The following is an 18,489-nucleotide window of genomic DNA, read 5'->3' as shown; positions in this document are numbered from 1 at the left end:
GCACTATGTAGAGATATTTATGTTCCAGGAGTTATCACTTTTTATCAGTTTTTCCTGTGTAGAGGAAGAAGTCTATTACAGCTTCGACACAAAGTTGAGCTGTAAGCAACAAAAGGAAGAAAGCCCCTTGAAATCATGATCAGTGTTATGAAAGTCACAAGCATTAAGAAGTTATCAGACTAAACCTTCCTTTTAAAAAGTGAACAAATCATTTACAGAAATGGGAGGGCAGGAAAATATTTCATCTCTCACGTGACTGAAAAGAAAAACACAAGGAAAAAGAGCTTTTAAAAGGACTTGAGCAACAACCAGGTGGTTCTAGGATAAATAATTTTGTTTCTTCTTGGTAGGATGGCCAGTGCAGAACTTGCATAATCAGAAGCTGTTGTTTATTGAAGTATATGCTGGATGTTAGAGGAAAGATTAATGCTGACATTTCAGTTATGGCACTTCCTACCAGCTGTTGAGAATAAAGGTGAGGGTGAAGCAGGAAAAGTCCATCACATACAGAGCAGGGACTACTCAAACAGAGCTCATCTTTAATCTCACAGAGAGGGAAGGTCTGCAGTTGAGAGAATGAGCTCTGATTTGCTTCCTGATTGCAGAACATGTTTTTCCCCACAAGGACTGAGGAAAGTCTTCCCTAATTTTAAGAAGGATTTTAAACTTTTCTCCATCTTAAATAAGGGTATTTTAGTTGGGGGAGGTGGGTGTATGGAACAAAAACAAGATAAAAGAGCTATAATTCCTTACCTTTAATAAAACCTGTGGGGCATGGCCTCACAGGATGCCTTATGTCAGATAAGTATATATATCTTGAGCACACTAAGAGCAGGGTGTCCTGCTTCCCCTCCATCCTCCCCTTTCTGCTCCACCTGCATGCTCTCCCTCTTCCTCCAGCTCTGATGCTCCTCTGAGTGCAAGGTGAGGGAAGTCAGCCCGCTCCCCAAATGTGCACACTGATACCTTTTACCTTATTACATGACAGCCAGAGATGACTTGAGGCAAGTGGCAGGAGCAGGTGAGAGCTGTTCATTTGACTTGAACAGTTACCCTCACTTCACTACACCTTTCTCAGAGGAGATGTCCAAACACCTTCTCACCCCCTACACAGCCTACCCTCTGACCTGCTATCCATTAACCTACTTCATCCTTCATAGGAGCTAGCATCCAAAGGAACACAGCCTCAGATCCTTTTCTGCAAGCTGGAGTACATCAGGATTGTTTTCAAGCAGGGAAATTAACATTAGAACTTTATACTGCTAGATAAACCCCAAAACAATGACCATCTTGTGTCTGTGTCACCTGCTGGCTGTAACCAAACTAGGTATAGGAGCACAGGACCAGGAAGGCAGCCACAAAGACAAGACTAGCTACTCCTTTGCAGTAAATTCAGATTAAATCCCAATGTTATTTTTAGATGATCTTTCAGTGCTGTGAGGTGGATGTGTTATGGTGCTGTAAAACAAAACCAGCAGCTTTCCTCTTCTGTGGATTGATCTCTGTGCAGCAACCATGAGCTTGTTTCTGCAGTATTTCTGCCTCTCATTCAGTAAAACAAACATAGCCAGAAAGCCACATTAGCCTCAGTTTATAAAACAGATGTCTATTTGGGTACCTGGAATCACAATTGTTGATGTTATTTCTAGAGAAAAGAGATTTAAGACATTAGTCCAGAAAACTAATGCTTTTATAACACTTTCACACTGACAGTACTTTAAAAGCCAGACACCCACAAGGCAACCTTGTTATCCCATCTCTTCTGTTCTTACCTTCAGACTCAAGAGCTTCCCAGGCACAGTACACAGTAAATTACACAAGTAGTTTTGTAACTAATATTCTCTGTTCCACTTTTGGTCACTTCTTTGCTATTGCTACATTTGTAGCTTGCCTCTGCTCCCAACAGCTTCCAGGCAGGTAACTTAAGGGGTTTTTTGACTTAGGAAAGAGCAGGACAAAAATGCATCTCAACTGCCAAGTACACACATTCAAATACTCCACTGCAAACCTCCAGAATAATGAGGTTAGGCCATGGGTTACAACTATAACAATGTAGAAACAATATACTTAAAGGGTATTTAAAATTTGTTACAACTTCAGTTTTAGGACCCATCTTCAAGCTTTTCCCTGACACACCTGGAACTAGAAATTGTTTTGGAGGTTTTGGGGTTGTCTGTTTTTTCTCAAGTTAAGGTCAGATTTGTTGCATGTTACGCACTGTATAAGTCTGAGAAGCATCTCCATAAATTCCAGCCCCTTTCATCTCCAAAAGAGGATGTCAGAATTGGAGATGACATGCAGACAAGAATAGAAAAGAGGAAGATGACAGGTATGAAATAGCTACCACACATCGTACAAAGCAAGGTGGGTTAGAGCTTCTTCATTTGAAGAGAGATGCTTATGAGCAAGACAGCAAAAAATCATAAGCAAGGTGAAGGATGTAAAAAAGGAACAACCACAATATTTGGTGATTTGTTTTTCCCATACAGTGGTACTAATTACAAATGTACAGTGTATGACTCAGGAACTCCCCAAACCACAGATAAGTGCAGACTAGGAAAAAACATTCTGAGGAAGTATCACTACACACTTTACTCCAGGTTCTTCCTTTAGCTGTTCTGATAGACACAAGACCAGAGGAAGCCATTTGGATATGACCTGACAAAGCTTCTCCCACAGGGAAGAGCTGGCACTGCTGCTCCCCTTGCTCTTGCACAGTTACATGCCCTAAAACCTCACATGAAAATCCCCAACCTTCACCAACAGTTTAGCCTGGTTCAGAGAAGCTTATTAGTGTCTCAGCAGTAAAATATTCACTGTCTCCAGTGAAGTGGCAACAGCTGTTGTTTGAATTACTTTTGTGAACCCATCATAAACTACACTAAGATCCTACAACTACAGCCAGATCCCAGTACCAGCAGTCACAAGGTGGGGTTGGACCCAGTGATCTCGAGGCCCCTTCCAACCCCTACGACTCTGTGATTCTGTGAAGCAGGGGCTCAGGGGACTGGCTGATAAAACACCAGACCCCACGTTTCACAGTCCCTACACATCTTCATCACATGCAGAAGTGGAAACGTGGATATTGGCTGCATGTGCACACAAGGTGACCTGCAGATACAGGTCTCACTCTGAAAATGGATGGCCTGGCTTAAGGTGGGGGGCTAAATGCAAGGAAGCTATATCAACTTGCACCTCAACCTCTTTTTGCAACCAGCATGTAGCCTTTGGATTAGGACAGCTATTTTATCCTGCCAGCACCATTTGTCCTACTAAAGTTTACTATAATAGGGCATGAATAACTAAGTTCAGTAGGAATGCATACCCTTCTAAATGTGTTCATAAGCCAAGCCATGAAAACTTAGATCAAACTTCAGAGACCTGCAGTCTTTAAGTTCTTACTTTCGTGTTTAGAGCAAGAAATCTGCTATTTCTTGCATTTCTCTCTCAAAATAAAAAGAAAAAATAGGGATGTTCAAACAGGAATTGTCATATAAAACAGCATTATCGATGAAGCCACCAGTTAACGGTCACCAAGTTAAAGGGCAAGAATGGTGAAAGGACAGTTTAGGTTGAGCTGAAAAATCTTCTATTGCTACTACTAACCAGATTTTTCTTTAAAGATTATGCCATTTCTCTACACAGTCTACCTGCACTTTTTAACCTGATTATACCCCACTAAAGACATTTTTATATTGAAAATAAGTTCCAAACCTACATGAAAATTGTTTGGCACTTCCAGGCACATAAAAGAAACAGGATACATTGGTTCTTACACATTTCAAATTGAATTTGAAATAAATTCTTTGGTTAGCTTTGTCCTCCTGTCCCTCTCCCCCTGGAAAATATAGAAAGTGTGGTTGCTGCTCTTTCTCTTTAAACCACATCATCATGGGCTGTTACTTTACAGCTGGATGCAGGACTGAATGCAGCTCAGCTGCCTGAAAACTGTGCAAACCGCAGGCATGAAAAACAAACAGCAGCAAGATTCCACATCTTACTTCAGTTTAGTGTTAAAAACAACTACAGTGATGGGAGAACAGCACAGGCAGAAACAAACTGTCACACAACAACTGGCACTGAAGCACTCCTCAGCTAAAGCCCACTATAACATTTGCACTGTCAACGGGAGCACTAAGTTTGTTAAACACAAAATATCCATTCACCTTGAATACTTCACTCCATTCCTCTTATGTTCTCATTGTTTCTTCCTTTTTGAAAGGAAATAAATCACTTTGGAGTCCAAAGTTCTCTTTTTATTGTTTTTCCTCCAAAAAACCCCTCAAACCCATTTTTCTTTATCCCTTCCCTCACTTGCTCCTTGCTTGTTTTTTTCTTCTGCAGTAACTTCCATAATTCACAAGTAGATCTTTATCTTCTTCCATTATTTACCCTCCCTCCCCACAAATATTTTTATATCATGATATAACCTGTGTGAAAAGCCACCTACTGTCATGATACGATCCTTCATGTCTAGTACTGGAAAAGAAATTCTTTGCAACTTCCTCTTGCAGCAACTGTACTTAGACTGGATACAGCTTGCACCTTCTCTAGGGCCCTTAGCAAAGCTGCCTTTGGAAAGTCATCTTAGTAGCTCCCTCTATAGCCACAAAGGTAGAGCTTTATTGTTTCTAGCTCTGGGCAGGATTACGAGCCTGAAGATTTCTGGCTGCTCTTCATATTTGTAAGAACATGAAAGTTTATGCTACAAAATGCCTGACTCAGGGCGTGTAGTCCCAAAAGTCCACAGTGCTGCTGTTATGGGGAGAGGCAGAAGAGAAACAGTGTTCAGATGATTATCCAACATGAACAAAACCCCATAAACCCGCAACTTCAACTTGAGTTTTTCAAGAGGAAAAAGGTGACAAGTGCACCTACTGTTCTAACAAAACCACCTCAGTTGTGCTTGTGTACAGAGCACAGCTCTACCTCTTGACTCATTAAGCAATTAAGCCAGCATCAACTTCTCTACAGAAACTCTGCTGCAGCAGGGTGAGAAGTTTCAGAACAAGCAGCAGTTACAAACTTGTACTTGCTTGCCCTCCCCTACTGCCTCTTTCAAACACACAGGGGGGCAGTCTAAGGTCTGGCTGCCTAATACCCTGTCACCAATATTGGCCACTGATCAGTATTCACAGACAGCGCATGTGGAGCTGGATTAGCAGAGAAGGGGTATTTCTCTTCCTATGCCTTCCTTCTTTGAGGGATTTACTTCTAGTGTTTAGGATTTAATGCATCAAGTGGATTTCTCCACTCCTCAATTTGTCAGGTTCCTTTTCAAACCAGTTCATACTCCTGGCCTCAGCAGCACTCCCCAGTACCAAGTGCCACAATTCAGTGATAGCTCCTCTCAGCCTGCAGCATGGCACATTTCATTCAGCGTCCTTGGTTCTTATGTTACAAGATACAAATAATTGCCCCCCAGACACCCTCTCTACACCATTCATAATTCATGTAGCTCTACAAGCAGCTTTTCCTCAGCTGAAATCCTAGCATACTTTGTCTGCCTCATAGAGACACTTCTTCAAGCCTCCCTGCTCCTCTTCCAGCGTCCTACTGGGGCAGCAGTAAAGAGAAACAGACCCAAACGTAGATCTCATGGCTCGAAAGTTGTAACTCCTCAATCACTTAAGAGACAACATAATAATGTTTTCTGGTTTATTCTCTGTTCCTTCCCAAATAACTTCTAATCCTCCTTAATACTTTTGACCATGTGATGAACCTGGAGAGACCTATGCTGTTAAAGAGCTTATAGCTAATTGAATTTACATGTTAATTCGGCACTTAAACCACTACTAAAGAAATGTTACGTTTTCCATGACATAACTTGATCTCTAACATTTAAGGACACAGGGCAGATAAACAGTGTTATCAAGACAATAACCTGTTTTGATTGCTTCAACCAGCTTGTCATTCTTCTCTCCTTCAAGCAGTCTGTGGTAATATCCAGGGTTTTGTTCCATGTTGGTTTGGGCCCCACTCACAATCATCCAGATCAATGCACGGTGTTCATTAGGGATGCCTTTCCTGATATATCTCTTCACTGCAAAACAAGGAGTTTGGTTTTTGTCATTGTATTTTGTTTTTTCCTAAGATATTATTAGTTAGAAAAAAAAATCAAATCACAAAACCCAAACAAAAAACTCACAACTCCAATTTTCTTTAGGAAACAAGCAACAGAAAGCTAAGTAGTCATAGGAAAACTCTTGATTAGAGATTATTATGCTTTCTCTCCTATGCTGACATTTAGAATAAGCATTTCCTTCTCAGCTACATAGTATATTTTAGATTCAATCCTATATTCTTGCCACTCTGACTCTTCACACAGATCTCCAGCCCCAGGCTTTCCTCCTTCCTCTATTCCCCCAGTAGGATTTTGAATCCTTTCCTCTTCTTCCTGCCTTTTTGAACGGAGATATGAACAGCAAAGTTTCTCCTTGATCTTTGTCCTTTTTCTTTCAGACAAGCACTGACTTTTTCTTTCCCTACATTACTGATGTCTGTGATGTGATAGCCCTTTTCCTTTGCTTGGTTATGCTTTAGGATAAATGGCTATGTTAACATAACTCTAGGATTGCAGCTTAGCACCTCACCACTGAAACCACAGCAGAAATTAAATATATGAAATACACAGCTGCTGTCTAAATGAGCCTCGGAAAGAGCTGGAGATGGTGAGCTAGCAGCAGATGATTTTTCCTAGAATAACTGGGGAAGTCTTTTCAATTCTGAAGTAGCTCTTATCTCCTGCATCATATTCATCACCAGGGTGTGCTTGGGTTTTGAGGTGGTTTTTTGTGGGTTGGTTGGGTTTTTTTAAAGCAGATGATTCAGCGTACATAATTAGGATGCAAGATTGCAGGAAGAAGCGTCAGGCTAATGACAGCCAAAGCAGCTTCCTCCTGGGAATGGTATGAAAAATATTAATAAGGAGGCAACGTAGCTCACTGGTACAGAATCCTGAATCAGCATTACCCTTTCTGACCCAGTAAGATAGTCACATGTTTTAAATCCTTTTGGTTTTTCCAAGGAGAATAAATTGGAAAAGGAATCAGACATTTCTTACTAAATGGGTGAGACTGTATCAATTAGAGTAACAATTTATCATTCCTAAATTCCACTGCACTCAGACAGAGTGGAGACTTTTATTCTTCCCACATACACAATATCTTTACCTAACCTGGTCTTATCCAGTCACAAAGACCTATAACTCAAGATAAGTGCTGCCTGAATTAAAGGCCTTAATAAAACAGCTGAGTAAAACCTTGTTTCACAACAACCCCACCAGTCACCTTCTAAATGCATTCCACCTAATTGCAGCTGCCTGTCCTTTAGGAGCTGAAGTTGCTGTCCCAGCATCAAGAGAGATCTGTGCATCTCTAATGGGCATTCCACCCACCTAAAGTCTGCTACTTTCTCCCAAAGAGACACACCTGTCCTGATGTTTGCAATAAACATATGGCCTTCAGGATACAGTTTCTGTTTAGCTTTACAGTGAGGATTTATACTGTGGGTTACAATCTCTACCGTTCCAGCTATAAAGTACCTTGAACTACAACAGTCTCTAAGACAGACTGGAAATAATTAACTTGTTTCCATGGTTGTTTAATAATCCCCACTTCATCTTTTTTACAAGATTTTGAACTCTAATGCTAAAGAAATCATATAAATGGGCATAGCAAATGCAGGGATGAGTATGAAGAACCAGTTCAATTTAGGACAACGAAAAGATGTTCAAATGAGCCTGTGAATGTCTCCAGAAGCAAATTTACTGGCTAAATTACCAGATTATCATGTTCTAACGTATAATTCCAATGGTATTTTTTTCTGGAACTGTCAATTATGAGAGCACAGCCAACATCCACATCAAATTTAACAGAAGCAGGGACAAGCCTTTGACATTGGCACAAGGGGAAAGCAGCCCTGCGGTACAGCATGCACTCATTATCCCTCAGTGTCATCGTTCTCATGGTAATAGACAGCCAGGGGCCTGTATGGCCCCAAGTGACTACCCATCCCAGCTTCCATGCTACCTTAGGAGTGGAAAGGCCCTTGCTTTTCTTCCTCACACCATTATCATCCTTGCCAGCATCTGCTCACCAGCATACAGAAGGAGGGAAGTAGTTTTGAACGTAAGGACAGTTACAATTTAATGTTTTATATATATATTAGTTACATAGGTCATATTCTATACACAAAACTGTGTTGTTTTATACAACTGTGTTCTATTTCATAGAATGCTTAGGGTTGGAAGGGACCTTAAAGATCAAGTTCCAAACCCCTGCCGTGGGCAAGGACACCTATTTCTATAGGCCATCTTCCACATTATCCTCAGGAACTAAAAAGCCCACAACAACAACAGCCCACACAGTATTCTTCCCCACCCCCTGTAACATTTAAGAAGCTTTCACAGATGAAGCTGGATTGTACACGTGTCCCCAGTCACACATCTGACTCCCACTGTAAACCAAGGGCTTGATCTCAACAGTAGCACTGCTGAATACCACCAAGCCTTGAGCATCCACAGGCAGGTTTGCTTCCAGGGCAATCACAGTGTACATGATGCAGTTGAAGCTTTAAAACACATGTAGTAAAGAAATATCTTCAGGTGAAGTTTTTGCCTCTGTGCATTAACAAAGTATGAAACATCAACTTTTAAGCAAATAAAAGCAGTCTTAAAAGTTCCATTACCTCTGATGGCCACTACCAGTTTACACATGTTTATAGCCACGCTGAATATATTTGCCTTGCGTGATAGGGTAGTAATCTAGAAGTGCTAATAAACATCCATAGTAACTTCAAGAGAAAATATGCAGAAAAGTTATATTTTTAAATACACTGTGCATTGCTTATAGTAACAAGATTTAAAAAAATAACTAAAACACTTTAAACCTGGCTATCCCTGTTTAAGGGTGGAATATGAAAATTTTTCAGGTTTTTGCTTCTAGAGAAAGCTTTATGTACTTTTTCCCTGCATTAACACCATTTCGTTCTACATCAGAGGCTAAATTGATCTAGTAAAACTCCATTTAAAACAAAAAAATCATCCTATCAAAAATATTAGAAGAGCATGATTTTGAAATGCATCTCCACTCTCCAGTTGCTTTGTCAGTTACTAACAATTACTGTTGAATGCTGAAGAAACCAACCTGGACCCTAGAGGAAAAAATCTTCAAAAGAGCTGAAAACAGCATACAAAAAGGAGCTGGAAGTTTTATGAATACATCACAGAAGAAACAAAAGAAACCTGTGCTGTAAACATTCAAGTTACAGTCAGACATCAAAACTGACTTTCTAAGATGCTCCTTCCATCCTCCAAACCCTGGTGTGAAAACAGAACTACTCCTGTTCTAGCCACTGTTCGGTCCCATTACTTTCACCTTTCACTGTATTTTATCAGCCTCAAAGACTAGAAAGCACCTTCCTACTACTGGTCAGTTTTGATTAATCCACTTAGAGCCAAATTCTTTTACACAGAATGCTTTCAGTGAGAATTGCCCAGAGTGGCTTAATTATGTCAGACAGTCTGTTGCCCACCTTGTAAACAAGCCAGAGAAGAAAGCTGTCTTTTGATCCCATGTGAATGGAGGAAAGCAAAAATTAAGAGTTCAGTAGTGACGGAAAGCAAGAGGGGGGCAAGTGGCTGAACAGAGATTGAAAACTCATATGTGCAGAGGAGACAGTGAGGGTAACAAGGGTACAGGGAAAAATTAAGTGCTACAAAAGCTACCAAAAAAAAAAAAAAAAAAAGAAGAGACAGGAGAATGAGAAAATAAACTGCCAGCCAAAATTCCCATGACCCGCCCTGCCGGAAGGCCATAATCCAGAACAACAGGATACACTGCTTAATTACTGTGGTTAAAGTGTAGTCTATTTTTCTTTACAGCAGAACAGAACTGTACACATACATACCACCATGGATGTGAGGCAAACGCAGTAGCATGTGAGCAAGCCACATTTCCAAACTGGAAAATTAACACAAGCCATCACTCCTCCTTCCTGTTCACCCAGAGAGGAATTACGAGCTTCTCTATGTGTAGAGACACACGTGGCTAACAGAGCGACTGATGTATCACACATACAATGCTTCTCTCCCATCTACTCACAGCAGGATGCATTTTGAAAAGGCCCCAGCAGAACTCAGAATAAGGATATGGGTTCACAGGGACAGCTATTGCATTTGGGAGGGGAAGTTAATGAGAATAAGCAGCTCCTGAGCAATGCTTCAAAGCAATGAAGTCAGGTCCAGGGAAATTCAGTGTATCACCAGGCAGACCTTCTGTTCTGCCTGCCTGCAAGGAAATCATTACAGGATCATCTTGCAGGATAAAGTACACCTCAAAACAACCACTTACATCACTCTGGACAGTTATGCCACAGGTTTCAATCATAATACTGATATTAGAAGGGATGCATTTAAAAATCAATAATTGCACAAGTTAATCTGTCATGTGACTTAGAAGGTGAGTCCATTGAGGACAATGAAGAAGGGTTATTGTAACGATTCTGAATTTACACTCAGACTATATATTCTCAACATCATTTATTCCAGTCACTCTGCTTAGAACTACATATATACATGAGAATGCATGGTCCACAAATGCAAGTAGCTTGAGCAAGAGTCAAAGACGATGCACCGGCTTGCAAGGGCTTGCTGCAGTTAAGAGCTGTTGCTTGTGTCTGCTTGGTGGATTTACAGTATTTCATTTTTCACCAACAGTAGCCAGCTAGAAATTATTAAAAATTACACTAATTGTAATTTCTGTTACATGGGTAGTGGGGCAGCATGCCCTTCAGTACTGAAGCCTGGTGGACAAGTCAAGAGATCTGGTCAAAAGTTTTGGCTCCAAAATAAGACCAAAGGCGTTCACGCTGCCTGTATCACATCAGCTCTCTGTGGCTACAGTGCTGGAACATGGAACATAAGGGAAGAGAAATCTAACAAGCTCACAGAAATTCCTAAAGGCTATCCCTGTCACAGTTCACACATTGGAAGAGAAGGAAAGGAAGCAAAACCCAGTATTACTTTTCCACAGTAAGTAGAAGAATCTCAAATCCTGTAGAATCTCAAAATCCTCACCAATTCAAAATACTGCACAGTTATCACTATATTCAAGTTTTACACTTTCTGGGATTCCTCAAGCATAAAACAGATGTGAACACTAAATACACTGTTATACTTAAAATGTCTCTGTAGTTGCCATCACGCTCTTGGTGCCAAGAAAAAAAGCCAACACAACAAAACCCCACCCAAAACAACAAAACCACCAGAACAAGGGGTCAGAGTCTGAACCTGAGGTAGAGTTATAAATATTCAGCTATGTTACAATCAGTGCCTGATGATTCCCAGTCACCTTCTGACATCCTCCATTTATTTCTCCCTGTCTCTCCTGGAAGATAAAACACTACTAGGTCTTGCTTTTTGACCTGGCCATTAAGTGCTATTGGCATTTTATCCAATGGTGCATTAGCTCCTGCATTAATTTCATTTTCTTCATTTCATAAGGCATTTAACATCGGTTCTCAGTACACACTTTTTAGCTATGAAGTGAGCACCATTTTACAGAAGGAGAGATAAAAAAAATCTCAGGTATCTAAAAAACTATCAAAGAGTCAGCAACTAAGAGCCCTAACATCCCGACCCCTGGGGTTCAGGACAGCATCTTCTCTATAATGTCACTTAAAGAGAGCACAGAGCAGAGTGCAATATAACAAACAGCTGTAAAACTGCATCTTGAAGTGCCAGTGGCCACAATCTCTGGGTTACAGAGGTAATAAGGCATTACAGCATATGCCAAAGAAGGATTGCTCCTTTGTAAGCTTTAACTGAAATCCATGATCCCCCCTTAACGACAGCATACTTACTTATGTATATTTACTGCTTATACTACTGTTCTCCATTTGAAGACAAAAATAGGATTTAACATTCAAAAATACAAAACAACTTAATACAATTTATGAGTTTCATCATAATGCACTCTTACCTATTAATAGATAAAGAACTTACCTTTTAAGCTCTTCTGTATGCTGTTTTTCCCCTTTAAGAGCTTGGACCATTTTATTGCTCTTCTAGTGAGTACCACTAGATATCTGGAAAAGAATGCTTCATAGGATGCATAATCAAAGTCGTCTGGCCTTTCAAACCCATATGGATCAACTCTACAAAATAAAATAAAGGATTATTGTACAAATATTTCTACATATCTACAACTGGGGAAAAAAAGATTCAAGTATGCTTGAAATAGCTTCAAATTGCTATTTCTAAAAGCAGCTTAAAACTCCCTCCTCCCAAACAAAACTGTTACGCTTGATCCAGTGTTATCAAAGGTGTTTAGGTAAAGGAATTGTAAAACTGACTGAGCAGTGCATGGTTCAGATTTCACTACTTTTGGAGGTATGGAGTTTTCAGATTGTGCAAAGTTGGTCCAAATTATAACCACACTGAAGTCTGCAACATCTTTTTCTCCACAATACAGGAAAACAGTTGAAAAATATAAAGATATACCACAGCTGAACTCCCTCTCCACACAGTTCTGCACTGAAAAATTACAACAAAAAGTGTAGCAATTTACAAAGATTACTTTTTTAAATGGGTGATTTCTGAAGTTATCTTAATGAATGTGTACAGATTGGAAAAAAACCCACAGATCTTTGTCAATCTACCTTTTTCATATGTAGCATCAAAAATACTTTCTTTATTATCTTTAACAATTTCTTAGTGTTACATCACTCCATCCCAGTCAGCATGGCACTGATGGACTTTCTGGACCACGAGTCTGATTCTGGTTTTGCTTGACACGTCAAGTCACCGTGCTAAGTGAGATTTATGGCAGCTTCCCCCAGGACATTTTATACCTGCCAATTTTCACCCGAGTGCAGAGCACTCATTCATAGGAGTTGAACAGGCAGAGGGGTCTGTCCACAAAGGAAAGTTTGAGACACAGAGGCTCAACTTCCAAACCCAATGCCCATTTCCTTCACAGAGAAGGAGTTTGCCCACAGAGCGACACCAGCACAACCCTGGGTAAACTCCGGCTCACGGGAACGTCACGGGTAATAAAGTGTGAATCAGAAGAGGAACGTTTTCATATTCAGACCTCAAATCGGTATTACCTAACCGGCAGTTAGAAGAGTCACCTCTGTATTCACATACTCCTCCAATCTGACACAAAACACGAAGGTGTAAGAGTACCACCACCACCCCCAGCAGGTCTCTCTGAAGCCAGAGAACGTGAGAAACGCTCCAAAAATCCTCCCACACCTCCACGAAAACACATCCAGTACTTATGACTGCGACTCTCCAGGCTGCAAGCACAGATTAATTTCACGCTCAACTCCGTTCCCGAGGTAGAAAGGGAAAAGAACGAGCCGGGAAGTTCGGTTTTTAAGGAAGTTACCTTCCCTAACCTGCCCCCCCCGGCAGCCCAGGTTTTACCAGCACTCCGAGGTGCCCTCACGCTCACAGCCCGCCGGCCTGCGCCGCGGCTGTGCCTCAGGGAGGGGGCCGGCCTTTCCACGGGGGAGAGGGGGCCCCATTTCCCGCCGGCCCCCTGCCGCCCCCGGCCGTTACCTGCCGCAGCCCCCTCAGAGCCCAAGCGCTCTGGGAGAAACACGTCTCTCTCCCCGCGCTAAACGGCTCTAAATCCGCCCTCCGGCGCGGCTCCTCTCTGCCTCAGTCCTTCGCGTTTCCCGGCAAGGCACCGGCAGAGACCACCGAAAAACCCCAATTCCCTGCACGGCGCTGCGAGGCACCGCTCCCGGCTCGGCTCGTCTCCCCCACCCAGCGCTCCAGACTCGCCCTGGGGAGCCCAGGTGGAAGCGGGTAAGCAGCCACAGTGGGTCCCGGCAGGGGGGCGGGCGGGCACGCCGGACCCTCCGGTGGCCGCTGCCAGGCACCCGCCTCAGAGCCGGCGCCCGCCACACGGGCCCGGGGTGGAGGAGGAAACGAAGCGCCGCCGCCGCCGCCGCTACCGCCAGCAGCTCTACCTGTACGCCCAGTCCCGCCCGTCCTCTCGCCCCTCCATCGGCCGTCCGCGCTCGGCCTCCCCCCGGCGGGGAGCGCGCCGCCTCGGCCGCGCGGCGAGCGCTCCTCAGACCGACCGGCAGCACCCCGGCTCCATACGGAGCGGCTCCCAAGTTCAACTCTCCTGCCGCCCTCCGAGGGGCGGAGGCAGCCGCCGAGTCCCGCCTCCCGTGCTAGGGGCTGGGCGCCGGGCAGGGCAGCTCCGCGCCCGCGGGGCCGGGCGGCAGCGAGGCGAGGCGAGGCGGTCTCAGCCGCCCCCGCTCCGTGCCCGTGGCTCCGCCTAATCTGCGCGGCCCCCTCTGCCGGGTGCGGCGGGCCTCCGGCGGGGCGGGCAGCTCGGCGGCGAGCAGATGTTGGTCTGTGCCGATGATGCTTTAGATGTGCGTGCCTCACAGTTCCGACGCGTCTTGGGGGAAATCCAGGTAGTTTAGTGCGAGGGAAATGCCTCCCTAACGCAGGGTGAGAGCGGCCTCAGGTGCGGCCCAGCCAACCACGGGGATAGCCAAGGAGCAGAGGAGGTCGCATTAGTGTTTAAGTTCGCCTTGATGCTTCGGGCTCTTTTCCCCGGAATCCTGACACTCTTTCATTTCATTTTCCCAAATAATTCATTAAAGTCAGTGCTTTTTTTTATTTTTACATAAAATACTGGTAGCTTTAGGTCCTGATGACTTGTTTCCACCATCAACTAACCGTCATTTAAATGTGATTTAAATAGTGAATGGCAGGTTGTCAAAAGGGTGGAGTAATAATACCCAAAATAATTCCCAAAAAGGCTTCTCCGTTTCCAGAGCCCACCACTGACATTAGGACACGGCTCTTCGTCTTCAGAGGTGTGGAACAATCCCCGAAACCCACACAGGCTCTGCCCTACCTGACTGTCAGTGAAGTAACATACTGCCGAACGGAAAGGAGCAGAAATACATCCTCCCTTGTTCTTTTCAAATCAAGTTCTGACTTTGCACCCAGCAAAGTGCTTGGAAAATTACAGCTACTCCCAGAGAAACATTATCTCGTTCAACCAGGGAGTAAGGGTTGCTAAAGACAACAGATGGGATTTCACAAGGGAGATCAACAGTTGTCCCCTCCCAGCACACTCCTCGAGACAGCTACCTCCTTTCTGCGGGATCAAAGGCAGATCACACAGAAATGTGGAAGTAGTTTGACTGCCACAGGAGGGAAAAAAAAAATAAAGATTTGTTCTTGGTTTAACTACCATCACAGGGTTGTAAAAGTTTGTGATTGTTCAGCAAAACTTTTTTTTTTTTCTTTTTTTTTTAAAGAGAAAATTCTGTGCTTCAGCAAGCACAGGGCTTCTCTTGCAGGAGGGTGGTCCTGCTCAAATTACTGTGCGGCGTCACGAACACGCTTGGGTACTGGCAGGACTGGAACCTGATTACAAACCAGCCCAGGGAGAGCCAGCCGGTGCCTGTGCCAAGCCTTTCCTTTGACATCCCGCCAGCGTTTCCTTGGCGGAGCGTAGGCAGAGGCACGCTCTGCAAACAGCTCTGCCCCAGTGACTTGGTCAAAGTTACATAGAAAATCCTTGGCAGAGCTGTGAATAGAAGGAGGCCATGCTGTCTCATGGAAGAGGAGGAAGCGTCAGTTCGGCAAAATACCCCCTTCTCCCCCAAAATCCTGAAGCCTCAGGCTTGTTTGGTAACAGGGCTATACTTGGCCTAACAAGGCCAGGCTCTTTGATGCATGTTCCTTTAAAAATGGATCCTTCAAAAGTTCCCTGCAAACAGCAGATGGTTTCTGTGATTAATTAAGGGTACATCTGCAGTGCATCAAGGGTAGCCTTGTGTATACCGCGGTGCATTTTTACTGTCAGCAAGCCTCAAATGTTATATGCAGTTTCTGTTGCTCTAATACAAGCATAATAACTTTGTGGTTCGCTCAGATTTATGCCTGTTTCACACAAAGGCTCCTATTAAGGAACTTGATGTAACCCCGTTAAGAAAGCTACTTAGAATATTAATTGATTATTAGAAATAATTACTAAACTTCAGCAGTAATTTGTAACTATAGTTGCATCCCCATATTGCAACTGATAACATGAACCAGCCTACTGTTTGGCAATAGATAATACCTTGCTTGTCCTTCAGAGGGTATCGATGCTGCTCTCTTCTGGGCAGATTATACATCATACTGATTTTAAAGGCATTCAGAGAAACTAATGTACATACCCTCAAATCCGAAAAGCGCGTGTGCTTGGTGATGTGATCAGCAGAAACGGGTACTATTTACTTTCAGTCCTTTACTTCTGAAGGAGTTGGTGGCAGCAGCAGCGTGCAGGAGGGCAGAGCTAGGTGACATTCAAACTGGTGCAGCTCACAGCCTTCCTACCTACCACCTGGCTCAGTGGAAATGTATCTTATATAACTTCCCCCCCCCCCCTTTTTGCATCTGAACCTTACCCCTGAATTTTTTTACAGTATGGAGAACATGTTAAGTAGAAATTCCCATCCCACTGCTGCCAGAGTAGGTCCTTAAAATAGCGACTTCCCTTTAAGGGTAGGCATTTAGATGTGTTCCCTGCAAAGGCAGATAAAGACAGCAGACCAATGTTTCACAAGCTGAGGCATTCAAAGCTCTGCCTGTCTTATACCCTGTATTTTACTGAGGAAGGCTTCCCTACTTGTGTTTGCAAAGCAGTTGTTGTTAAATAACGATACAGCCTTACCAGGAATTAGGCTGGGGTGCCTTTTACACTTTCCAGAGCTGTGAAATGTGCACTATGCCACATGTGCTTGGTGTATCAACAGCACTGAAACGTGGTCCAGCTCCTCACATACCACCCCACAGCCTGTCGTTACTTTTAAGCCAGAACTGGGGAAGGAGCATCAGGAGAAAGCCTTTGATAATATTTGTGCCTGGAAGTATTTCCTTGGTTGCCTGAGGGGCCCATAAGGCTTCTTCATCTATCCAAGAATTGAAGAAATATCTCTGTTATTTTATGTACCATAAAAATGCCAGGTTTTTTGCCTGAGATTCTTTTCACTCGCTGCAGTGAGGTCAATGAAGAGAAATTGTTAGGAGTGTGTGCAATAGAACTGTGAAAGAGATAAGGTTTGTGTGGATATAGAAGGTGTACGTGGATATAGTGGGCCTACTATCTTTAGGACAGCATAAGTGAGTCTGTTTGTTGAGAAACACCTGTGAGAAACAGCATTTCCAGCACAACTAGAAGCTTTGTGTTTCCAGACCCCAATAATAGGGTTTTAAAAAACCCTAGCTGCTCACAAAACAGTTAATAGCCCCTGTTTAAAAAATATGCACCAGCACTGGAGAAGAGATAGATAATTCTTGCTACTGACTGAGTGTTGTAGTATCCAAAACAAGTGATAAAACCCCCACAGCATACGTGGCTTCCCTAGCTTGTGTGGTTTGTCACACAGCCACTCATCTCTGTGCCCATATCTAGTAAACCACTCTGTGCAAGCCTACCCTGCTTTGGTGGAGCTGCATCCATTTGGCTTGAGCTACTTTCCTATGAGCAGAAAAAAATCTGCTACTCCATACTTGGGAGAAACTATTCAAATTAAGCAGAATTGGCAGTATAGAAAAAAACAGTAAAAAGTACACACACATATATATCCCAGAATCACAGAATCATAGAGGTGGAAGGGACCTCAAGAGATCATCGAGTCCAGCCCCCCTGCCAAAGCAGCTCCCCAGCTCATATTGCACAGATAGGCGTCCAGATGGGTCTTGAATATCTCCAGAGAAGGAGACTCCACAACCCCCCTGGGCAGCCTGTCCCAGGGCTCTGTCACCCTCACTGTGAAAAAGTTCTTCTGCATATTGGTGTGGCACTTCCTATGCTCTAACTTGCAGCCATTGCCCCTTGTGCTGTCTCCACAGACCACTGAAAAGGGGCTGGCTGATTCCCCCTGCAATCCATACCTAAGATATTTATAAACACTAATTAGGTCCCCCCTTAGTCTTCTTTTTCTCTAGGCTGAACAGTCCCAGCTCACTCAGCCTTTCCTCATACGGGAGATGCTCCAGGCCCTTAATCATCTTCGTAGCCGTCCTCTGGACTCTTTCCAGGACATCCCTGTCTTTTTTATATCAGGGAGCTCAGAACTGGACACAAAAAATACATATATATATATATATATATATATATATATAAAAATCAATGCAAGTGTGTATTCTAACCTAGGCACAATATGCTCCAGGACTAGACAACTCATCCAGCTAACGAAGGAGCACCACCATCGCATCCAGATGCCTTTGGTTCCTGTTACAACCAGCTACCTACCAAGTTTAGTCAACCTTCAACCTACGTATGGGTAGACACTCCTGATGGGTGATGAAATGCTGCCATTGCTCCCTATTTTTGTCCCAGAAAATTGTGCCATGCTTACATAATTGTAGTCTGCTGGCCTGATTAAACTTCTTCATGTGAATGTTTCCAACAGCAGTCACTGAACTTTAGAACAGACTACATAGCAAGCATGGAA

General features: G+C 43.3%; 1 protein-coding gene across 1 annotated transcript in view; it reads right to left on the bottom strand.

Moving 5' to 3' along the window:
• GRTP1 (growth hormone regulated TBC protein 1) overlaps positions 1-12,053 on the bottom strand; it is a 35,646-nt gene extending 23,593 nt beyond the window's left edge. Inside the window, exons 1-2 of the mRNA XM_084265180.1 lie at positions 12,005-12,053; positions 5,885-6,043 (exon numbers count right to left, since the gene is read on the bottom strand). Coding sequence (XP_084121306.1) covers positions 5,885-5,990 — 106 coding nt within the window. The 5' untranslated portion in view covers positions 5,991-6,043; positions 12,005-12,053. The remainder of the gene's footprint in view (positions 1-5,884; positions 6,044-12,004) is intronic.
• Positions 12,054-18,489: the final 6,436 nt, after the last annotated feature.

This window comes from Gallinula chloropus, assembly GCF_964237585.1.
Source record: "Gallinula chloropus genome assembly, chromosome: 1".
Taxonomy (NCBI): Eukaryota; Metazoa; Chordata; class Aves; order Gruiformes; family Rallidae; genus Gallinula; species Gallinula chloropus.
The sequence above is the reverse complement of the archived record's forward strand: the minus strand, read 5'-3'. Positions and strand labels throughout refer to the sequence as shown.